The 16,792-nt window shown below is 36.9% G+C and overlaps 2 protein-coding genes across 2 annotated transcripts; one reads left to right on the top strand and one right to left on the bottom strand.

Moving 5' to 3' along the window:
- Nucleotides 1-1,005: 1,005 nt before the first annotated feature.
- LOC112575304 (dual specificity protein phosphatase 12-like) lies at nucleotides 1,006-9,228 on the top strand. Its single transcript, XM_025257062.1, has 8 exons — nucleotides 1,006-1,191; nucleotides 1,707-2,022; nucleotides 2,260-2,373; nucleotides 2,849-2,970; nucleotides 3,463-3,556; nucleotides 4,572-4,779; nucleotides 5,132-5,180; nucleotides 5,437-9,228. The coding sequence occupies exons 2-8, from the start codon at nucleotides 1,757-1,759 to the stop codon at nucleotides 5,640-5,642; spliced, it is 1,059 nt and encodes a 352-aa protein (XP_025112847.1). The 5' UTR covers nucleotides 1,006-1,191; nucleotides 1,707-1,756; the 3' UTR covers nucleotides 5,643-9,228.
- A 2,088-nt stretch (nucleotides 9,229-11,316) lies between these two features.
- Nucleotides 11,317-16,779, bottom strand: LOC112574963 (uncharacterized protein C6orf136 homolog). The gene is made up of 6 exons (XM_025256414.1): nucleotides 16,608-16,779; nucleotides 15,383-16,128; nucleotides 14,712-14,806; nucleotides 14,061-14,279; nucleotides 13,620-13,689; nucleotides 11,317-13,318 (listed from the first exon to the last, which is right to left on the bottom strand). Exons 2-6 carry the CDS (start codon nucleotides 15,740-15,742, stop codon nucleotides 13,202-13,204), a joined length of 861 nt encoding a protein of 286 aa, XP_025112199.1. The 5' UTR covers nucleotides 15,743-16,128; nucleotides 16,608-16,779; the 3' UTR covers nucleotides 11,317-13,201.
- Nucleotides 16,780-16,792: the final 13 nt, after the last annotated feature.

The following is a 16,792-nucleotide window of genomic DNA, read 5'->3' as shown; positions in this document are numbered from 1 at the left end:
AAAACCATCAATGATAAATCACTTAGTTTTTCCGACCCCCCTGCCCTTTACGCAAATTTTTCTTATGTGATTTATGCAAGAGGAAACACTTTATATATCAGAATAAAGTCAATTATAGAAGTGTACATATACCATGCATGTCTGTGACCAACTAGATCATAAACATCTTACTTGCCTTCAAGCAAATGAAATTTTCCTTGATTCCTTATGGTTTTCATTTGACTTCTAGTCACACCAACCCAATACATTTTAGTAATGATGAAATTGCGCAATCTTTCCACCTGAATTTTGAACTGACCCATTTTACCTTCGTCCATCCTTCAATAACCAGGAAGACTGACAAAAGAAATGACAAATACTTTAATAGTATCATGCAAGCATCAAGTCCTGCACAGTTTAACAAATCTCTGCAGTCTAATTTAGACGTAAATTATATTTTTACTAATGGCATTAGAATGCCTATTAAGAAGCCTCTGTCACTGATGCCAAAATTAAACTATTTACACTCAAAAACACTTTACACCTGAAATTACACCGGAGCGTTAGAAGAAAACAAAATCTTGCATGCAAAGGAAAAAGTACAATAGAAAACAGTAAAAAAAGACTGTAACACTAAGCGCTAGATGGCACAACACCAGAAAATTAAAGAAAAATTTGATTTAATAAAACTAGATGCACTTATTGATTGTCAGTGAAGACAATTATAATTAAATGATCAGTATAGCAAACGAAAGACAAGTCGAAAACTCTTAACATGTAGCTGTGCAAAAAAATAGACTAAAAGGCTCTCAAGCTAACATGAGTATAAGCTTACAAGCAAACAGGCACTTAGACACAACTTTGCTATTCTAATTGACGGTGTTGACTATATAACTTTTCGTAATTACCGAGCTTGTATACAAAGTGCATGCGCGTTTGCTTGGGGTGCCGAAACCACAGACTTCTGTGGCTAAGACAAACCGTAATACAAGGGAGCGCATAGCAAAACTTTTCTCAAAAAACAAGCATTCGCAGTAGCTTCCCTTTACATAAACGCTTGGCCATTTTACTTGCCTCGTAGCAAGCGATCTTCATGTGGTTATATCCCGGTAGTGCGTGTAATTAGCAAGCAGAGCGCGTGCATCCGTTACATCTTCCAGCATCAGACACATGCCTACGCCTCGATCTCTGCAGAACAGAGCAGGCGTTTGTGTAAGTTCTTGGGGATTGTTCTTCGCTGAATCAAGCTTTTCCGTTCTTTTTGACTTAACAGTCACGGTTCTAACATAGTTTATGTGAAATGATTCATAAAGCCAGTAAAGTGTCATTTTAAAATGTTAAGTATGCGTGCGTGTCTCTATGGGCGCGCATATAAAGTATGACCGTATGTCGTGCGGTTCAGTGTGTGGGTATATGTAAACGAGAAACTGTCTGTTACGCTACTTCGTTATGTGGGTCAGTAGGGGTAGCCAAATTTATGGCAGTGCAGGTCAGTGGGTCACAGAAAGAATGGGTTATAAATTGAATTATATAAACAATGGTTCATTATTCAACGGAGATTTATTTGATAATATATGATAATATGAAATAAATTTATTTGCTAATGTTGTATGTCTCGGGCATGTGTGTGTGAGAGAGGAAGACAGGTTACATTTTTAGTCATATATGTAATTTTGTTAACACATTTGATAATATGCCATTTCTTAACATATGTTCATATTTTTCAGTTTGTGTGCCTCATTTACGACAGCATTAACAACAGAAGACAATATTAAGGATGGATGTGAATTGTGATGCTGTGCTTGACAATTTATATCTTGGTGGAATCCAGGGACCCTTTAACTCGGAGATTCTGCGTAGCCAGGGCATCACACACATTCTTTCAATCCTAGATCGTCCACTTCTTGCAGAACTTGTGGAAGGCTTCAAATACAAATTCATTTATGCCCTTGATCTCTATGATACAGATCTTCTTCAGGACATGGAAGAGTGCTTGGAGTTTATTGAGCAAGGGAGGCAAGAAGGATCCGTGCTGGTACATTGGTGAGGATTGGCAGAGCACCATTTATAGGTGTTGCATGGGGGTTCTTATAGAACATTCAGCATGAATTAAACATATCATTTATAATTTGGACTTTTCATCTCTGTTAGCAGTGATTAACTCAGGATTGGAGATCATCTTATTATTATAAATATTCTTATACATCTTATTGATTGACACAATGATTTATTGAAGAAATTTGGAAAGAGACATAATCTAACACTTTTCTAAATACACAGTCAGGCAGGTGCTTCACGCAGTGCCACTATTGTCATTGCCTACTTAATGCGAGCTTGTCACATGGCTCGGGATGAGGCCTTGAGCTTTGTCAAGAAGCAACGGCCTATTGTAAAGTAAGTAGCAAGTATCACAAATGTAACATATTCTATTTCATTATTTATTTTTCTATTTTCTCTTTATTATTTTTATTTTTTCAAATAAGATTTTTATGTAAATGACTTATTCATAGAATAAATTCAGATACAACAGTTTGATGATTTTCTTTACTATTAGAATTCACACTTAAAGAGCAAGCAATAATTTGTAAATTACAGTTATTAAATATGACAGGTTGTTACTCAAAACAATGCTAATTGTTAATAAGTCATAGTAATCTTCCCTTTCTGCTGTGTGGTCCTCTATCTTTTTGTTGCCCTCTGCCCTTTTTCACTATTATCCGCAATCTTGTCTTCCCTCTAGCTGCTGTATGTTGTCTCCTTACCACCTTACTGCTTGAATTATCTTCCCACTGCCCTGCATATTCTTCTACTACCCAGAACTGACAGATGCAGAATACTGGTTGTCACATAGTGCTAAGTTTGCTTTCAGTCCTAACCAGGGATTCCTGGAACAGCTGCAGCTCTTTGAAAACATGGGTTGCCGTGTTGACCGAAGTCATGAGGAGTTCCGCATGTACACACTAAACAAGTTGGCCATTCGAATCAAATCAGGTTTAGCATCTTTTTGTACCCAGCTACTGTTGATGTGTAGAGTTTAACACTTTATTTAGGAATAATGTTGTATGTCTTACTGCAAGACCACTTCCTGGTCTACATGGATACACTGACAAGGTAAGAGCATATAAGAGAACTGCTTATTTTAAACAATCTTGACTCTTTGTGTACTAGTGAAAATTTTAGTGCTTAAAGACTTGCAGGGTCTTATACTGAAGAAAGCACCAGCTTGGCTTTTGAATAATTAACATTTTTCAGGGAATCATGATGTATTCATTTTAACAAAATTTCGCATTCTGTTATCTCTTTAAGACCTTGATTGCAGCATACCTACATTTCAGTGAAGCCACAAATAAATGTTCCTGATATTAGTGAGAAAGTTTGATAAATGTGTCTAATTTTATTGAAAACATAATGTAATCTGAAATTGAAGATCAAACCACTTATTGCAGCATTCTTGATGATTATATTTTAAAATTCATGGTGCAGGGGTTCACAAAGAAGCAATTCCAGCCAACATATATGTATCAGAGACAGCCAGCAAGTCATCTGAAGATATTGTATACAAGTGTCGAAAGTGCAGGTAAGGTCACTTTTAAGAAACATGTGCCCTGCAACTGGTAAACATTATTGCAGGCTGTTACTAACAGGATGATGTCAACATGATTGATCGCAACAACCTAGCCAAACAGTTAGGATTATCCAAAATATTTGCTTTTTTTTGATTAAAATAATTTACAATTAATCAAAGATCTTATTAATCAAATTTAAAATTAATTAGTTTCGTTATTTTTTTTACTTTTAAATACGAAGAGCATAAATGATGCTTCTTAACGACACGGTTAGCACAGATGATTGTGGATCAAAAGGTAGATAACTCGAGACCTGCTTGGATCTGTAACTAGAAAACTCCCCCGCCATCTCCCAACAATGAAAAATGAGAATGATAATGAGCTTTTGTAAAGTATTTTATATCAATAATAAATGGTCTGTCTCACATTTGGTTTTACACCTGATGTTTCTCAACATCTCACTACACACCCTTCACTTGCACACAACACCCTTCTGACCCTAACCACAAATCATGCACATGGACACACATGCACCCACCTAATGATGATGATCATGAAGAGGAAGAACATTATGCCTTGGTGCCACTTCATGTTAGGTGTAAGATCACATCGACTTTAAGATTTCATTAACAGTGAAGCTAGAGTTTGTTTACTTATCACTTTAATTGTTCAAAGTAGATATATAGTGGTTAGAGCAATGGTATATGAGCTCAAAAGTGTGCATACTGGCTAGTTCATCACCTGTGTGACCCAGTGTACTTCCTCCAATTGACCCAGCTGCAGAAAGGGCACCTGACCCCATAAAGGGCTTACAATGGTAAGGTTGCGAGGAAGAGGAGATGGACACCATCCTCATATAAGCTAATCTTGAGATAAGTAAGGTCTCTTAACACTTCACTTCCCAATGACTTTAAGATCACAGGGCTATCTTTTCCTGTTGTTTATTATCATGTTGTGTCCTCATGAGAAAAACTTTATATGGTTCACCAAACTAACTGTTGTGAACATAACCTGTTTCATTCACAGGCGGCCATTGTTTCGCCAAAGTGTTGTGCTGAGTCACAAAAAAGGGGAAGGAGAGTCGGCCTTTGATTGGAGAAGTAAAATTCCACCCAAAGCAAGTGAGATGAAACCTGAAAATCTTGAAGCAGAGTTGGAGGCCAAGTGTGATATTTCTCTATTTGTAGAGCCCATTGAATGGATGAAGGGAAAGATTGAACATATGGAAGGCAAGGTAAAGATAGCATATTTTGAATGTTTCTGATTTTGTGTTCATCGCATGCTCATGTGTCCATATTTATTTGGTAACTTTTCCTTTGAAGCTTGTGTCCTGGTAGAACAACTTTTGCGTGGTATATAAAATAGTGTGGAGTCAACTGTATTGATTGAAACTATAATTATAATATATTAGTTTTATTAAGCAATTTTATTCTCCCCGGTACAACCCAAAGTTATAAAATAAGATAAAAAATGATTGTAAGCTCCCTTTCTGTCAGTTTTAAGCCAAACAGTCTTTACTTCTGCTATCAGAATTGTGTTTACAAAGCCAAGAATAACTGCACATGAATACTTCACATACATTTCAGCTGTCATGTCCTAAGTGCTCTGCAAAACTCGGGTCCTTTGTTTGGTATGGTAAGCAGACCACTATTTTGGATTGTATTTAAGCAAAGGTGTATGCATGCGTGTGAGTGTGCAAAATGATCATTTATTTAAGTACAAGCACTTTTCTCAGTTGTTAATTCCACAAAGTGGAAGTGGAACAAGAGTGGGTTGTAATATCCTCAGATACCCACACTGTCAGCAGAGGCAGAGGGACTGACGACAATGACTGGTTGATTAATTGATGGTTGGTTGAATGATTGATGGTTGATGTCAATTTGTTTCATAGGTGAGCGATGTCCCTGTGGTGCTTGGGTAGCCCCTGCATTCCACATCCAGCGCAACAAAGTAGATGAGGTCAAGCCACATGCAGTTGCCCCAATTCCTCAACAGCGCACCAGTCTACCTCCCAGCTACCAACTCCCTGTGGTGGTGGATCCTGAAAACGATGTTGATGGAGCAAGTGTGGATGTGAATTCCCTGCCCCTGGCCTAGCACTTAAAAACTGCAGCTAGGAGAGTTGACATGGGAGAGCACCAGAACAAAGGATTTTTCTTTTTATGTGTCCTTGGCTGCTCTTAATGTACTGCTGTGTTACTGCCTAAAGTTTGGTTTTCACCCCAAGATGCAGCAACAGTGGTTTTCATCAGGTGCTACAAAACTTATGGTGGAATAAAAGGCCTTATAGAATGTAAGACTGTATCATTCCATGGTGCCATAACTTTTGAAAACTGATGTGCATTTTCCTTTTGCAGTGTTGGCTATCTGTCATTTGAATTAGTTGCATCTCTTATTAAAGCCATGGCTCTTACTCCTTGTATGACAAGGTATTACTAACAGGGTGAAAGCACTGACATAGGAACAAGAATGGCAAATATCAAAATATCAGACTGACTTCGGTATATGTCCCTTTTTTATATTTGTGTTTATCATTTTTTTCAAAAAGTTAAGGATTTGCTTTTGTTATTAATTGTCCTACAAGACTTCGAGACTGTCGTATATGATTGGGGTCTATGAAAATCAAACATGACTTTCATAAGAACTTTTTAATTGGAAGGCATGAAAGCTTGAACTTTTGCAGGAAATAAAGAGAAGCAAAAGACAAGGCAGACTAGTTAAATTAATTAATAAATAAATGCCTGGTGACAGGTGATGTACAGCAACATGCTTTTGTGGACATGCCTGCATTTGATCTTAGTTCAAATATGAGGTCATTGGTAGATGGTCTGTCTTTGTTTTGCTGGGATTCAGGGAAATAAACTCAGTTGTAGTGATTTAACCCTTAAAGTGCCATCTGGGATAAATAAAGTTGTATCAAAGTTGTGTGAAATGATGAGCTAATTATATTCCTGATTATTTTATATAACTGGCTGATTTTGCTGTAACTAAATGACAGTGAAGCATTTTATAAACAATACTTTAAGCTTTTAGTTTTGGGATTTTTTTTTTAGTTTTTCAAGTGATAAATGGGCTAGCAAGAAAACAATCTTTGAAAATGGATTGTAAAGCGCCTTGAGTCTTGCAGATGCTGGAGAAACACGGTATACAAATATACTCATTATTATTATGATTATTATTATTAAAATGAAAATCTTCAGTTTGCTGTTTTTCTATTTGACATGCATAGCTGACTTTTACATAGCTCCACAGCTGCTACCTGAACATGCTTGAGTTTTCTGTCAGTCAAAATAGTTTAATTTCTTGTATGTTGTGATTTCTGAAGCCAGAACTTAGAATGTCACACAATGATTTTGTCCTTTGTTTTTGTTTTTTTGTTTTTGTTTTTTTTTTTGTTGTTATTGTCACGGTACTTTCTGCATATGGTCTATTGTTTTGGATCAGATTCTTTTATATATTTACTTGTTGTTAGGTTTTCTTTTTTCTGTGATCACAAATGAACACCTCAGTCCTAATCTTGGTGTATGCATGAATAAGTGTATCTGCGTGTTTTTGGGGCGTATATTTCAGCGAATTGTGTGTATGTAAAAAGTACCTGATAGCCATGTTCTGTTTATTCCGTATGGTAACAATTACAGAAGGAAAATTAGATGATTAACTTTAAGGGTGAAATGTTCTCTAGGATTTTCACTAGCCTAGCAACCACAAAGATGATATTATGGTTTGTGAAAACAATAGAATGTTTGATTTACTTTTGAAAAGAGTTTCCCTCCCCATCCCCTCTTTCAGTCTCATCCCCACCATTGCTGATGAAAACTAAAAAGTACTGCTCTGAACATATCCTGATGTTCGCCTGTTGTATTTTCTGCCATTATTATTTCAATACATGGCTTCCAAAGTTGTGCTCAGGTATTCAAAGGACCTTGCGTTTATTAAGAAGTGTCATTGATCATGGACAAGCATTGATCACTGCTTAAAAGTCACCTGTCAACATGACAACCAGCATCTACAGACTCATTAGTTCTCTCTCCTGGACATATTGATTAATTTGTTGCTGTCAGTGGCCAGTTGTTGGCATAGCGTTAATTTTGCAAGCTAAGTGAAACAAATGCAATGGATACCCAGTTAGAGAATGTGAAAATAATGAACACGGACCATTTAGAATACCTCAAAGACTGAAAGATAGCTTTAACCAAATGGCAAACTGGTAGGGCTTCCTGAAGATCTGCCACACAGATACCACATTTTCTGACAAGAAATATTTTGTTATTTAAAGATTTCCAAGATCTACACTTCCATATATATATTTGTTTGGACAAAAGTACTTATGTTATAAATTTTTAAAATGTTAGAAAGTATAGTTTTTGTATTTTCTGCTGTCTCTGGTTATCTTTTAGGTAGAGAAGTTCTGTAAATGTATGCATTTGAAGCAGATTTGAGGTGTAAACTTACAAGGGCTATCCTTCCTCCTGTGCTCTTAATACCTGATTTATTACAGGATATAAGTGGCTGAAGGAGTGGGCAGGGCTGTCTTTGCATATCTCCTGCCTCAGTCACACTGAACCGCTTGTAGGCAAATGCTGTATGTGGTGGGAAGAACGAGATATAAAGTATCGATTCCTTTTGAATTATTAGATACCTCCCTTGTCTGTTACTGAGGGTAACAGTGTTACATCACTTAGCAGTTTTGTCAGAATCGTTTTAAAGCCTTTTTCCCATCTATCAGCTGCAGATTACCTACAAGGTTTTTCATATACTTCTAGTGTCAGAATATCCCTTCTTCCACTGTTACAATTCAGTTTTGGAAAATGCTTGCTTAATTATTGTAGGCAAGACAGGAATGTAGCATATCAGTGTCACTGGGGGATGTTGGCTAAATGTTTTGGTGCAGGATAGAAGCTTAAAGGTTATTTAGATAAAAAAAAGTTTGCATTTGGATTTTTTTTTTAACTTATAAGTGTAGTTGCTTTTAGTTGGTGTTGGCTGAAATTGAGAGCGCAATGGACATGGAATTTCCTTTATGGATTTTATGGGTTTGTTTTTTTTTAAATGATGAAAAATCCTATGATGACACTACCAAAGTATTCCACGTTTTTAGCAGCATATGGGATTAGAGAGATGTTGACCAATATCTGGTTTTGAACTGTCATGTCTACAAACTGGTGAGCAGAAATAAAATTTACTGAGAAATCTAGTCTTAAATCATGCAATTAAGGCATTATCACCAGCACAAGCTGTTCCCAGTTTTTGGCACACAGCTGATCAAGAGATCTTGTAGAAGTTACTGATAAAGCTTCACTTCTATCAAAAAGAACTCTCAAATATATAAGTGGAGTTCCACTAAAAAGTCCATTGATGCTTATGTTAATGGCTTTATGCATCACTTGCTTTTCTTGTGTGCCAAAACTATTTGAAGTAAACTGTCTTACACCATTATATGGAACAGGCAATACATTTTGTGACATTTTTGAGGACATCTTTTATTGTCCTTCTAGTAAATCTTGTGATTTTACTGCTTCTGCTCATCATAACTTATACGGCTCCTCTGCATAATAATTTTTTTCAGTTTATGCCTTCTCACTTACACAAACTACAGTGGGAATCCTTCATAAAGAAAGCCTTTTTCATTACAATCTCTGCATAATGTATGGATTTTGTTTTGGAATAAAACTCTTGAAGCCAAGAGCTTTGTTTTTATCTGCTTGCTCTAAATTGTCTGGTTATAGGTATCCTCATAACCACTATGTTTTCCTGTTGATGTATTTTGTACAAGGGACTTGAGTAGCAGGGGTGCCCAACCTATGGCCCATGGGCCACATCCGGCCTGCTCATTTTAACCAGACACAACATAATTTCATTTTTAACATGATTCTGGCATATCCGCCATGTTCTGTCCCATGACATGTCATATCATGAAAGAGGACAACAAAAGCCACCACTTAGTGAAAGTGAAGCTGTGCGGACCTGAATGTGACCGCAGTAACACCCCCTCTGTACCATCATTGTTCAAGCAAGGATGCCTGGTGGTGCATGGTGGGCTGCACCGAGGAACTCTCAAACTAAAGATTTTTGACTGTTCTCTTTTCTGAAATATGAAGAGAGGTGAATTAACAGCATTTCCTTTTAGCAGATTTAACAAGTCGCATTTATCTTTGATTTTGCCACATATGCTGCTGCTTAGCAGTTTCACTAGTCTTGTATGGTCATTTCCATGGATGTAAGAAGTGGGTGCAGAACTACCGGCGATGCAATCTATTGAGCCAGCATTGTATTTGCATGCAAGCCATTTCATAAACTTTGTGAACAAACACTGCCAGCTGATCTGGTGTGCAATTCCAACAATCTTTGTTGTACTGAGTCCACTGAAATACATTTTTTCAAGATGGATAGCAAGAACTGTATTCAAATGGCTTCAGCCCTTCAGGTTAAGTTTACCTCTCAGGTTCTATTACACAGTGATGTAGCTGGCATATCAAGGATGGTAACTTTAGGAGTGTTATCAGAAGAGGCCTCTGAAACTGCTTTCTTTGTTTAATGCATTGATCAACTGTTTCGTGCATTCAACAACCTTAGCAAGTTAAGTAGCCACACTATGTGTGATGCCATCTTGGAAAAGTCAGGTCACATAAGAGTTCTTGCACAAAACTTTGTCATGGTTGTCAACAATTAATCATGTATGATTGGATGGAAAATTGCTATACAAAGCCTGCTTCAACTCTGGGACAATCTTGGCAAAACAAATGAGGTTAAATTCCTCCACACTTGCAGACTTGTGGCCCTATGCTCTTTGAGGAGTAACAAGGAATAAACTAACACACACTAGCAGACTAAACCAAGAAAATCTCTTTTTCTGTAATATTAGGAAAGGGAGGACGTCCATGGCAGTAATCCAAGTTTCCCAGCAATTTCGGTTATTTCTGCGCTATGTGATGGTGGATGGTCTCATCATGCAATGTGAACGAAGTAACTTCATGGAAGACAGAGATCACTTTCTCTTGACGCTGAGCAGCATCAGTATTCAGCACATTCCTGTGATTTCCAGTGAGCCAAGGAAAAGACGTAAAATCACCATGGCCTTTACTTTTATTAATCAGATTTTAGGTCAAAGTATGCCAGCGGTTCTCAACCTGTGGGGCGCGCCCCCCTGGGGGGGCACGACGTGCTTACAAGGGGGACGCGAAGGTGGTCACTTTTTAAAAGTTTCTTATACCGGTATTAGTGAAATTAGCTTACATTGCTGGCTAAGGGGGGCGCGCGGACGTACCTTTGTTCGTCAGTGGAACGTCACTAGTAAAAGGTTGAGAACCGCTGATGTATGCTTTCATTTTAAAAAAAGGCTCTCCATTTCATAACAAACTAATGATAGAACTATGTTTTGATAGCCATTAGTTTTGAGCATTAGTTGACTCAATCTGGCCTGTAACTTGCTGAGTTTTTCTGAATTCTTGCATTCAACAAAGGTAATGTGACAACCATAGCTGAAATCTAGGCCCAGCAGGTACAGCGTGCAGAATGTCTTCCATTCAGCATGCACCTATGACCAATAATAACGCATGTCACATGACATTCTAAGAACACCAACGGGACAGGTTGCACGCGGCCCATTAATTGTGCACGTTTCAGGTCAATCTTGTTTATCAGGACTGGACTAGCTCTTCATACTACGGATTTGGTTGCTGACAGCATAAAACACACATAACACGTATCCATCACATATTGTTGTAGGTGCCACACACTTAAATTCTCACCACTGAAAACAAAACACTGCCAATATGTATTGTATGCCTATATTTCACATGATTCTCCCTTTTTTTCCACTCAATAATACAAAATCAATAACATGTACATGCAACTGAACTATACAGGCTGCAAAGGCATTTTCTTACCAAGCTCTGCCGGGTACCTATACTTTGCTGCATTTGTCAGATACTCAGTGCACTAATTCATTCATCAGTTTCATCCTTCTGCTAACATGGGATATTGCCATTAACCTATGAAATAAAACATCCTGGTGTTGATCCATTCATACATATGCAAACAAAAACATGGTTGCATCTAGGTCTTCAAACTAAAGAAAACACAACCCCCACTCCTATTCAAAAAGCTCTCATTAGCCCTTAAAAGTATAACTTGACATAACAGTCTTACTTCTCAACCCACACTAATTTTTATATTGTTCGTTTCAACCTTTAAAGCAAGTTCTACAGATGCTTCAGAGAAACTATTTCATTCGTTTTATTTTTGTTATTGAAATTTTAAGCTCTACAAGTCAATGCATTTTAGTTCAAAAAGGTGTCTTTCAGCTGTCTTTCAAAAAAGAAAATCAAGAAAGTCAACCATGGGTATTAAAAATTAATTCTCCTGATGCTAGTAGACTTAATTCCTTAGCAGAGCATAAAGACAAGCATGCTTCGAGTTCTACTTTTCATTACCAGCAAGTTCTTGCTGGTGGCAGGAGTGGGTGGTAACATTAACATCCAGCATCCTTGATAGCAAAAATATATTGGGATTGCTATATTCACTGGTTCAGACAGAAAGGCTAGCATTTTTTCACAATTGGCGCCAACACCTGTGAGCCTCTACACTCACAGCTAGCACACACATACTTGTGTAAACCATTTGTCAAGCAACAAGAATTATCAGGTTTTTGTTTATATAGTATATTGTATCACCCTTTCATTTAAGATTATGATGTTAGTTCAAGTAGCCAGTTTATTGTAGAAAGACTTTCAGCAAAGGTGAAATTACAACTACTTGGTAAAAAGAGCCTAAAGGTTTTAAAACTAACCTACTCAGCATGAAATACATTTGTTACACAATTTTTTTTTAAATCTAACAGGTCTTAAATGTCTTTTTAGAACATTTTCAGCCATCAATGCCAATTTTTATCTAAATTTCAAAAGCTGTTGTTTCAAATACGTTTATACATGATGAAAATCTTTACACAAACCTCTATCTATGGACTTAAAACAGTAAAACATTAAAAAAAAAAAAAGTATCAAAGTAAACTCTATTGAGAAAGTTAGGAACAGTCTGATCTTAACACTTTCATTTTATATATATATTTTTTTTTGTAAAGGTTTTGTCACAAGCTTTCTCTAAGAAGTATATTTAGCCAACATGGTGGCAAACAGCGCAAAAAGCTTGTTTCTTTCTTCCAGCAGTTACTTGTTAGTGGGCTTTATCTTGGCATGTTGAATCTTAAATAATATTAGATGACAGAATACATTTGCTTCTAGACCAACAGCTACCGTGAATGGATTTTTGTACATCATCTGTTGAAGCAAACCCTATAACCTTGCACCACTTTTTGATGCCAAGCCCTGTAAAGCATTGTTGAGTATACTGTTGCTGCTGCTTAAAAAAAAAATACAAGTACTTTTGCTCCCTTGTTTCAAAGGACAAGATCTCAAACATTTAGATGGTGACCGAAAAATCCTTTCAAGTAAAACATCCCATTTCATTTTCTCATCTGTCAACAGCAAATGAACATTTAAAGCAAAACTTGCTAAAATAAAAGCAAACTTATGCAGTATAAATCTGATAAGAGAGAAACTGGATGAGCAGACAATCTTCTCTGTTATCACACGTTGCCAACAAAATCACTCTAATGAAAGCAACATTTTTAAACCATTAAGTTATGCTATGTTCTATGTTCAAAAAATGGAGCTAAAGTCAGAAAGGCTAGGTTTGGGCACAGCCAATCCTAAAATGACTGCTAGCTTTGCAGCCAGCGCTGGAGACTTCTGGACCTGCTCCTCATCAGGTGACATCTGTAGAAGGAAAAATTTAACTTGAAAGAATAATACTATATTAATTTAAAACAGACCTACCCTTTACAAGGGAAGAATAATACAGAAAGCAAAAGATAGCAGTGGATCTAAACAAATTAAAATGAGGGGATACAAATAAAAATTAGCACAAAGCAAGTAAACCAAAAAGAAGGATGGAAAGGTGTCCTTGAAATATGGTCCCCCTACTCACACCTGAAATTTTAAAAATTTACCACGCTATTGATATTTAAGTACACATTTGCTGCTAGAAACTCAGAAATGTCTGCTTCAATTCACTCACGCGATCTATACGATGCTTTGTCACCAAACCATCTTTGTTCACATGAAGAATGGAAATACCTTCCAGCCATCTAAGGACACAAATATAGCCAGTAAAAAGAATTTCATCAATGAACACAGGAATCAACATATCATACATCTATATTATAATAGCATAATGTTTAGACCATCTGAGAGAGATGGAGAAAAAAGAAATCCTCCTTTCTTTCTGCTAAACTAGGTCACATAATTTCAATAGTTATATGGCAACATTTACTTGTTCCTATTTGACATTATCATAGATTATGATAATAATCTTTATAATTGTCATACACAAAGTAATACACGAAAAGTTAAAATTTGTCTGGCAACATACTAACAAAAATAAACACTGGAACATAAAAATTGGAATGAATTTCTAAAGAAGCAACTTCAAAATTGGAAAGCTAATAAGCACACTCACTCTGCATCCTCTTTAAAGGAATTACTGTAATTCCATACTGAGTACTTCCAAAAGCGTAATGCCTTGAGCTGGGACAGACCCACGATGCGCCACTGGACACGAATTATTCCCTCATTCTCTAGACATGCAGATGAGACCACCTCCAGGTGGACATGTGCATACTTCAGGTGCATCATGGCACGACATTTGATCATCTGCATAGCATACTGATTGACTCCCCTGTATCATATAATTTTTAATTTGTAAAGACTACGGATGTTAATGAGCAACTTACAAAATCATACAATTTATTGACTACCACTTGGGCATGCATTTAAAATTTGTTCAGTCTTCAACAGTGGGAAGGGTGATCATAAAATGTAAAGTCAGTAAGGAATTAATGAACTGTTATTGCAGTCTATGCAGCTAACCAAGTTAGTTAAACTCAATTTCAAATTGGTTCTTTGTTTTCAAAATTAAGTTGAAAAATTAATATTACTATATAAAAATAGTGAATAATAATGATAATAATTAACATAATGCTAAAATAATTACTGATAGTCACCAAAAATGCTGAAAGTTAAAGCTCTCATGTGGCTGTTATTATATTCAGCATGACAACTTAAGATGGTGACTTCCAGTAAAAACACTTGGGAATAAGGGCAGCCTTACGTGAAAACTTCATTTTTCCCCCAAAAGTTGTTCTCCAAAATTATGTCAGGTTGGTAGATGCGGTACTCCATGCGAGATTTAAAGAAGTTTGGAAGCTGTCACCAAAGCATTTATTAGTATATACGTAACCAAGTTAACCAACATTTCTCAATAGCCTTCTCTATTAATAAATAAAAGTACAATTTCTTTTTAAACTATAGGGAGGGAGAGGGGAATTAAGGCTTGCAAATATGAAAGAGGGTAATGGTAAACTGTTTCTGTCATTTTCTTTTATAGCCATTAAGGAATTTATTGTATACCAGCAACACTAACAGTTATCAACAGTTCTGTTGTAATCTTACCTCTCTTATTTAAAAATGTATGACCATATGTTAAGTTAACTGTCACATGAGTGAAAAATAAAATGATGCTTCTATTTAAAACATTGAGGAACAGACCAGATGCTAATAAAGACAGAATACAGAGAACAGTTGGCTGAAATGTCTGTCAGCCTGACAGTGAGAATAGGGTGTCACGTCTAGGCTCTGACACACCTCTAAAGTAATGATTTGAATGATAGTTAATGAATTTGTGCTTGTGCAACTTCATTTATACAAGCACCTTGAAACTGCCTTTGTTGGTGGGGTAACATGCACTATAAACAATTATTTATTATATTATTATTATCTCACCATGTCCAGTATATACTGCTCCAACCGGCGAAGCTGATCCAGGTTAGGTCCTTTTCCTTTATTATGCTGTTCTGTATGTCTGTTATCTCCTGAGGTGCAAAGTAGCATAGCATCTGCACCTCGACAGGTAAACTCCACAGAAACTCCTTGGGAAAGATAGGTGTCCAAGCTCAGTGATGATTCATCACCAACACCATGTTTGCTATTTTTATCTCTAATCATATTTGAAACATCAGTACCATCTTCCATCAACATTTCAAGTGCTATATCACCCATAAAGTTTTGCCTAAGCATTTCAACCCTTGAACATTTATCAGTGTCATGTCTTCCCCTTTTTGGCTTCACTAGAGGTGGCACCATAATCCCAAGATTATCATCACAGGTGCCACCACTCTGCCTGCAACTCCCTTCTGCAGAGGTATATACACTGTCATTTATATTGTAAGTTATAGATCTTGCAGTGTCACTCAAAGTAGTGTTTGAGGTAGAATGCTCCAGAAGACCGGCAGCATCTGGCTGTCTCCAGCAAGAGCATGTCAATGGCAGCAGTGCTTTCTGATGGTAAGGCAAGATTTGCAAACATGATGTCTTTGGTGAGCTAGACAGGCATGATAATGAAAAGATTTTCCAGTTAGAAGGTACTCCTCTGTAAGAGAATGCCGTCTATGTGGTTGATGGAAAAGCCACGAACTTGATGGTAAACCATGTCCTGTCTGGCATCGACGATCTTCTGATGGAAGGTTTTGCTAGAACAAACAATGCATAGCGTATGTAATTTCCAAATCTAGCACCTTGCTAGAACAAACAATGCATAGCGAATGTAATTTCCAAATCTAGCACCTTACTTAGGTCTTTTTGTAAGGTTGTACGATTCCCAAACCCAAATTAATTTTCAACCTTACTTAGCAAAACTGCGTTCAGCCTTGGAAATTATCTATTCATTTGTACTACGCAGGCTAGACCTGAACATATCAAACATCTTAATGAGCTTTCTCTATTTCAGAAACGGCACAGACTTTGAAAGGGAAACCCTAAGAGAAAAAGTTAAAAACAATTTCAAAAAAAATAATAATAAAACAGATATCCAAGCAATCTGCGACATGTGGGAGGGACAGAGTACTGTGGTTGGAAAGAGCACAGAATAAACTAGCAGTACTGAGTATAACTCATTGCTGCCGAGTGATCGTCACAGAACAAATCTGCTGTCAAGGGCATAGTGGCCTACCTGTTCCAAAGCTCTGCGTTCAAATGCATTTTCCTCAATATTTTTCTCGTTTATCTGAGTGCTGCTTGACATATACCTAACTTTCGAAACTCGAATTATATTATTCTTTATTAAATTCACGTTGTGAGCCATCTCGAAAGTCCTCTACCATTCTGCTAATGGGAACCGGAAATAACCCTCGCACA

This window comes from Pomacea canaliculata, linkage group LG11 (genome assembly GCF_003073045.1).
Source record: "Pomacea canaliculata isolate SZHN2017 linkage group LG11, ASM307304v1, whole genome shotgun sequence".
Lineage (NCBI taxonomy): Eukaryota > Metazoa > Mollusca > Gastropoda > Architaenioglossa > Ampullariidae > Pomacea > Pomacea canaliculata.
The sequence above is the reverse complement of the archived record's forward strand: the minus strand, read 5'-3'. Positions and strand labels throughout refer to the sequence as shown.

What these genes read in the sequence shown, in the direction of transcription:
- LOC112575304 (XM_025257062.1), top strand. Translation starts at nt 1,757, where the DNA reads ATGGATGTGAATTGTGATGCTGTGCTTGACAATTTATATCTTGGTGGA. An exon ending in GGATCCGTGCTGGTACATTG is followed by an intron (nt 2,023 to 2,259) that starts GTGAGGATTGGC and finishes CTAAATACACAG; the next exon opens with TCAGGCAGGTGCTTCACGCA. An exon ending in TTGAACATATGGAAGGCAAG is followed by an intron (nt 4,780 to 5,131) that starts GTAAAGATAGCA and finishes CATACATTTCAG; the next exon opens with CTGTCATGTCCTAAGTGCTC.
- LOC112574963 (XM_025256414.1), bottom strand. Translation starts at nt 15,742, where the DNA reads ATGGTGCCACCTCTAGTGAAGCCAAAAAGGGGAAGACATGACACTGAT. An exon ending in GGGAAAAATGAAGTTTTCAC is followed by an intron (nt 14,280 to 14,711) that starts GTAAGGCTGCCC and finishes TATATGATACAG; the next exon opens with GGGAGTCAATCAGTATGCTA. An exon ending in CAAAGCATCGTATAGATCGC is followed by an intron (nt 13,319 to 13,619) that starts GTGAGTGAATTG and finishes TTCCTTCTACAG; the next exon opens with ATGTCACCTGATGAGGAGCA.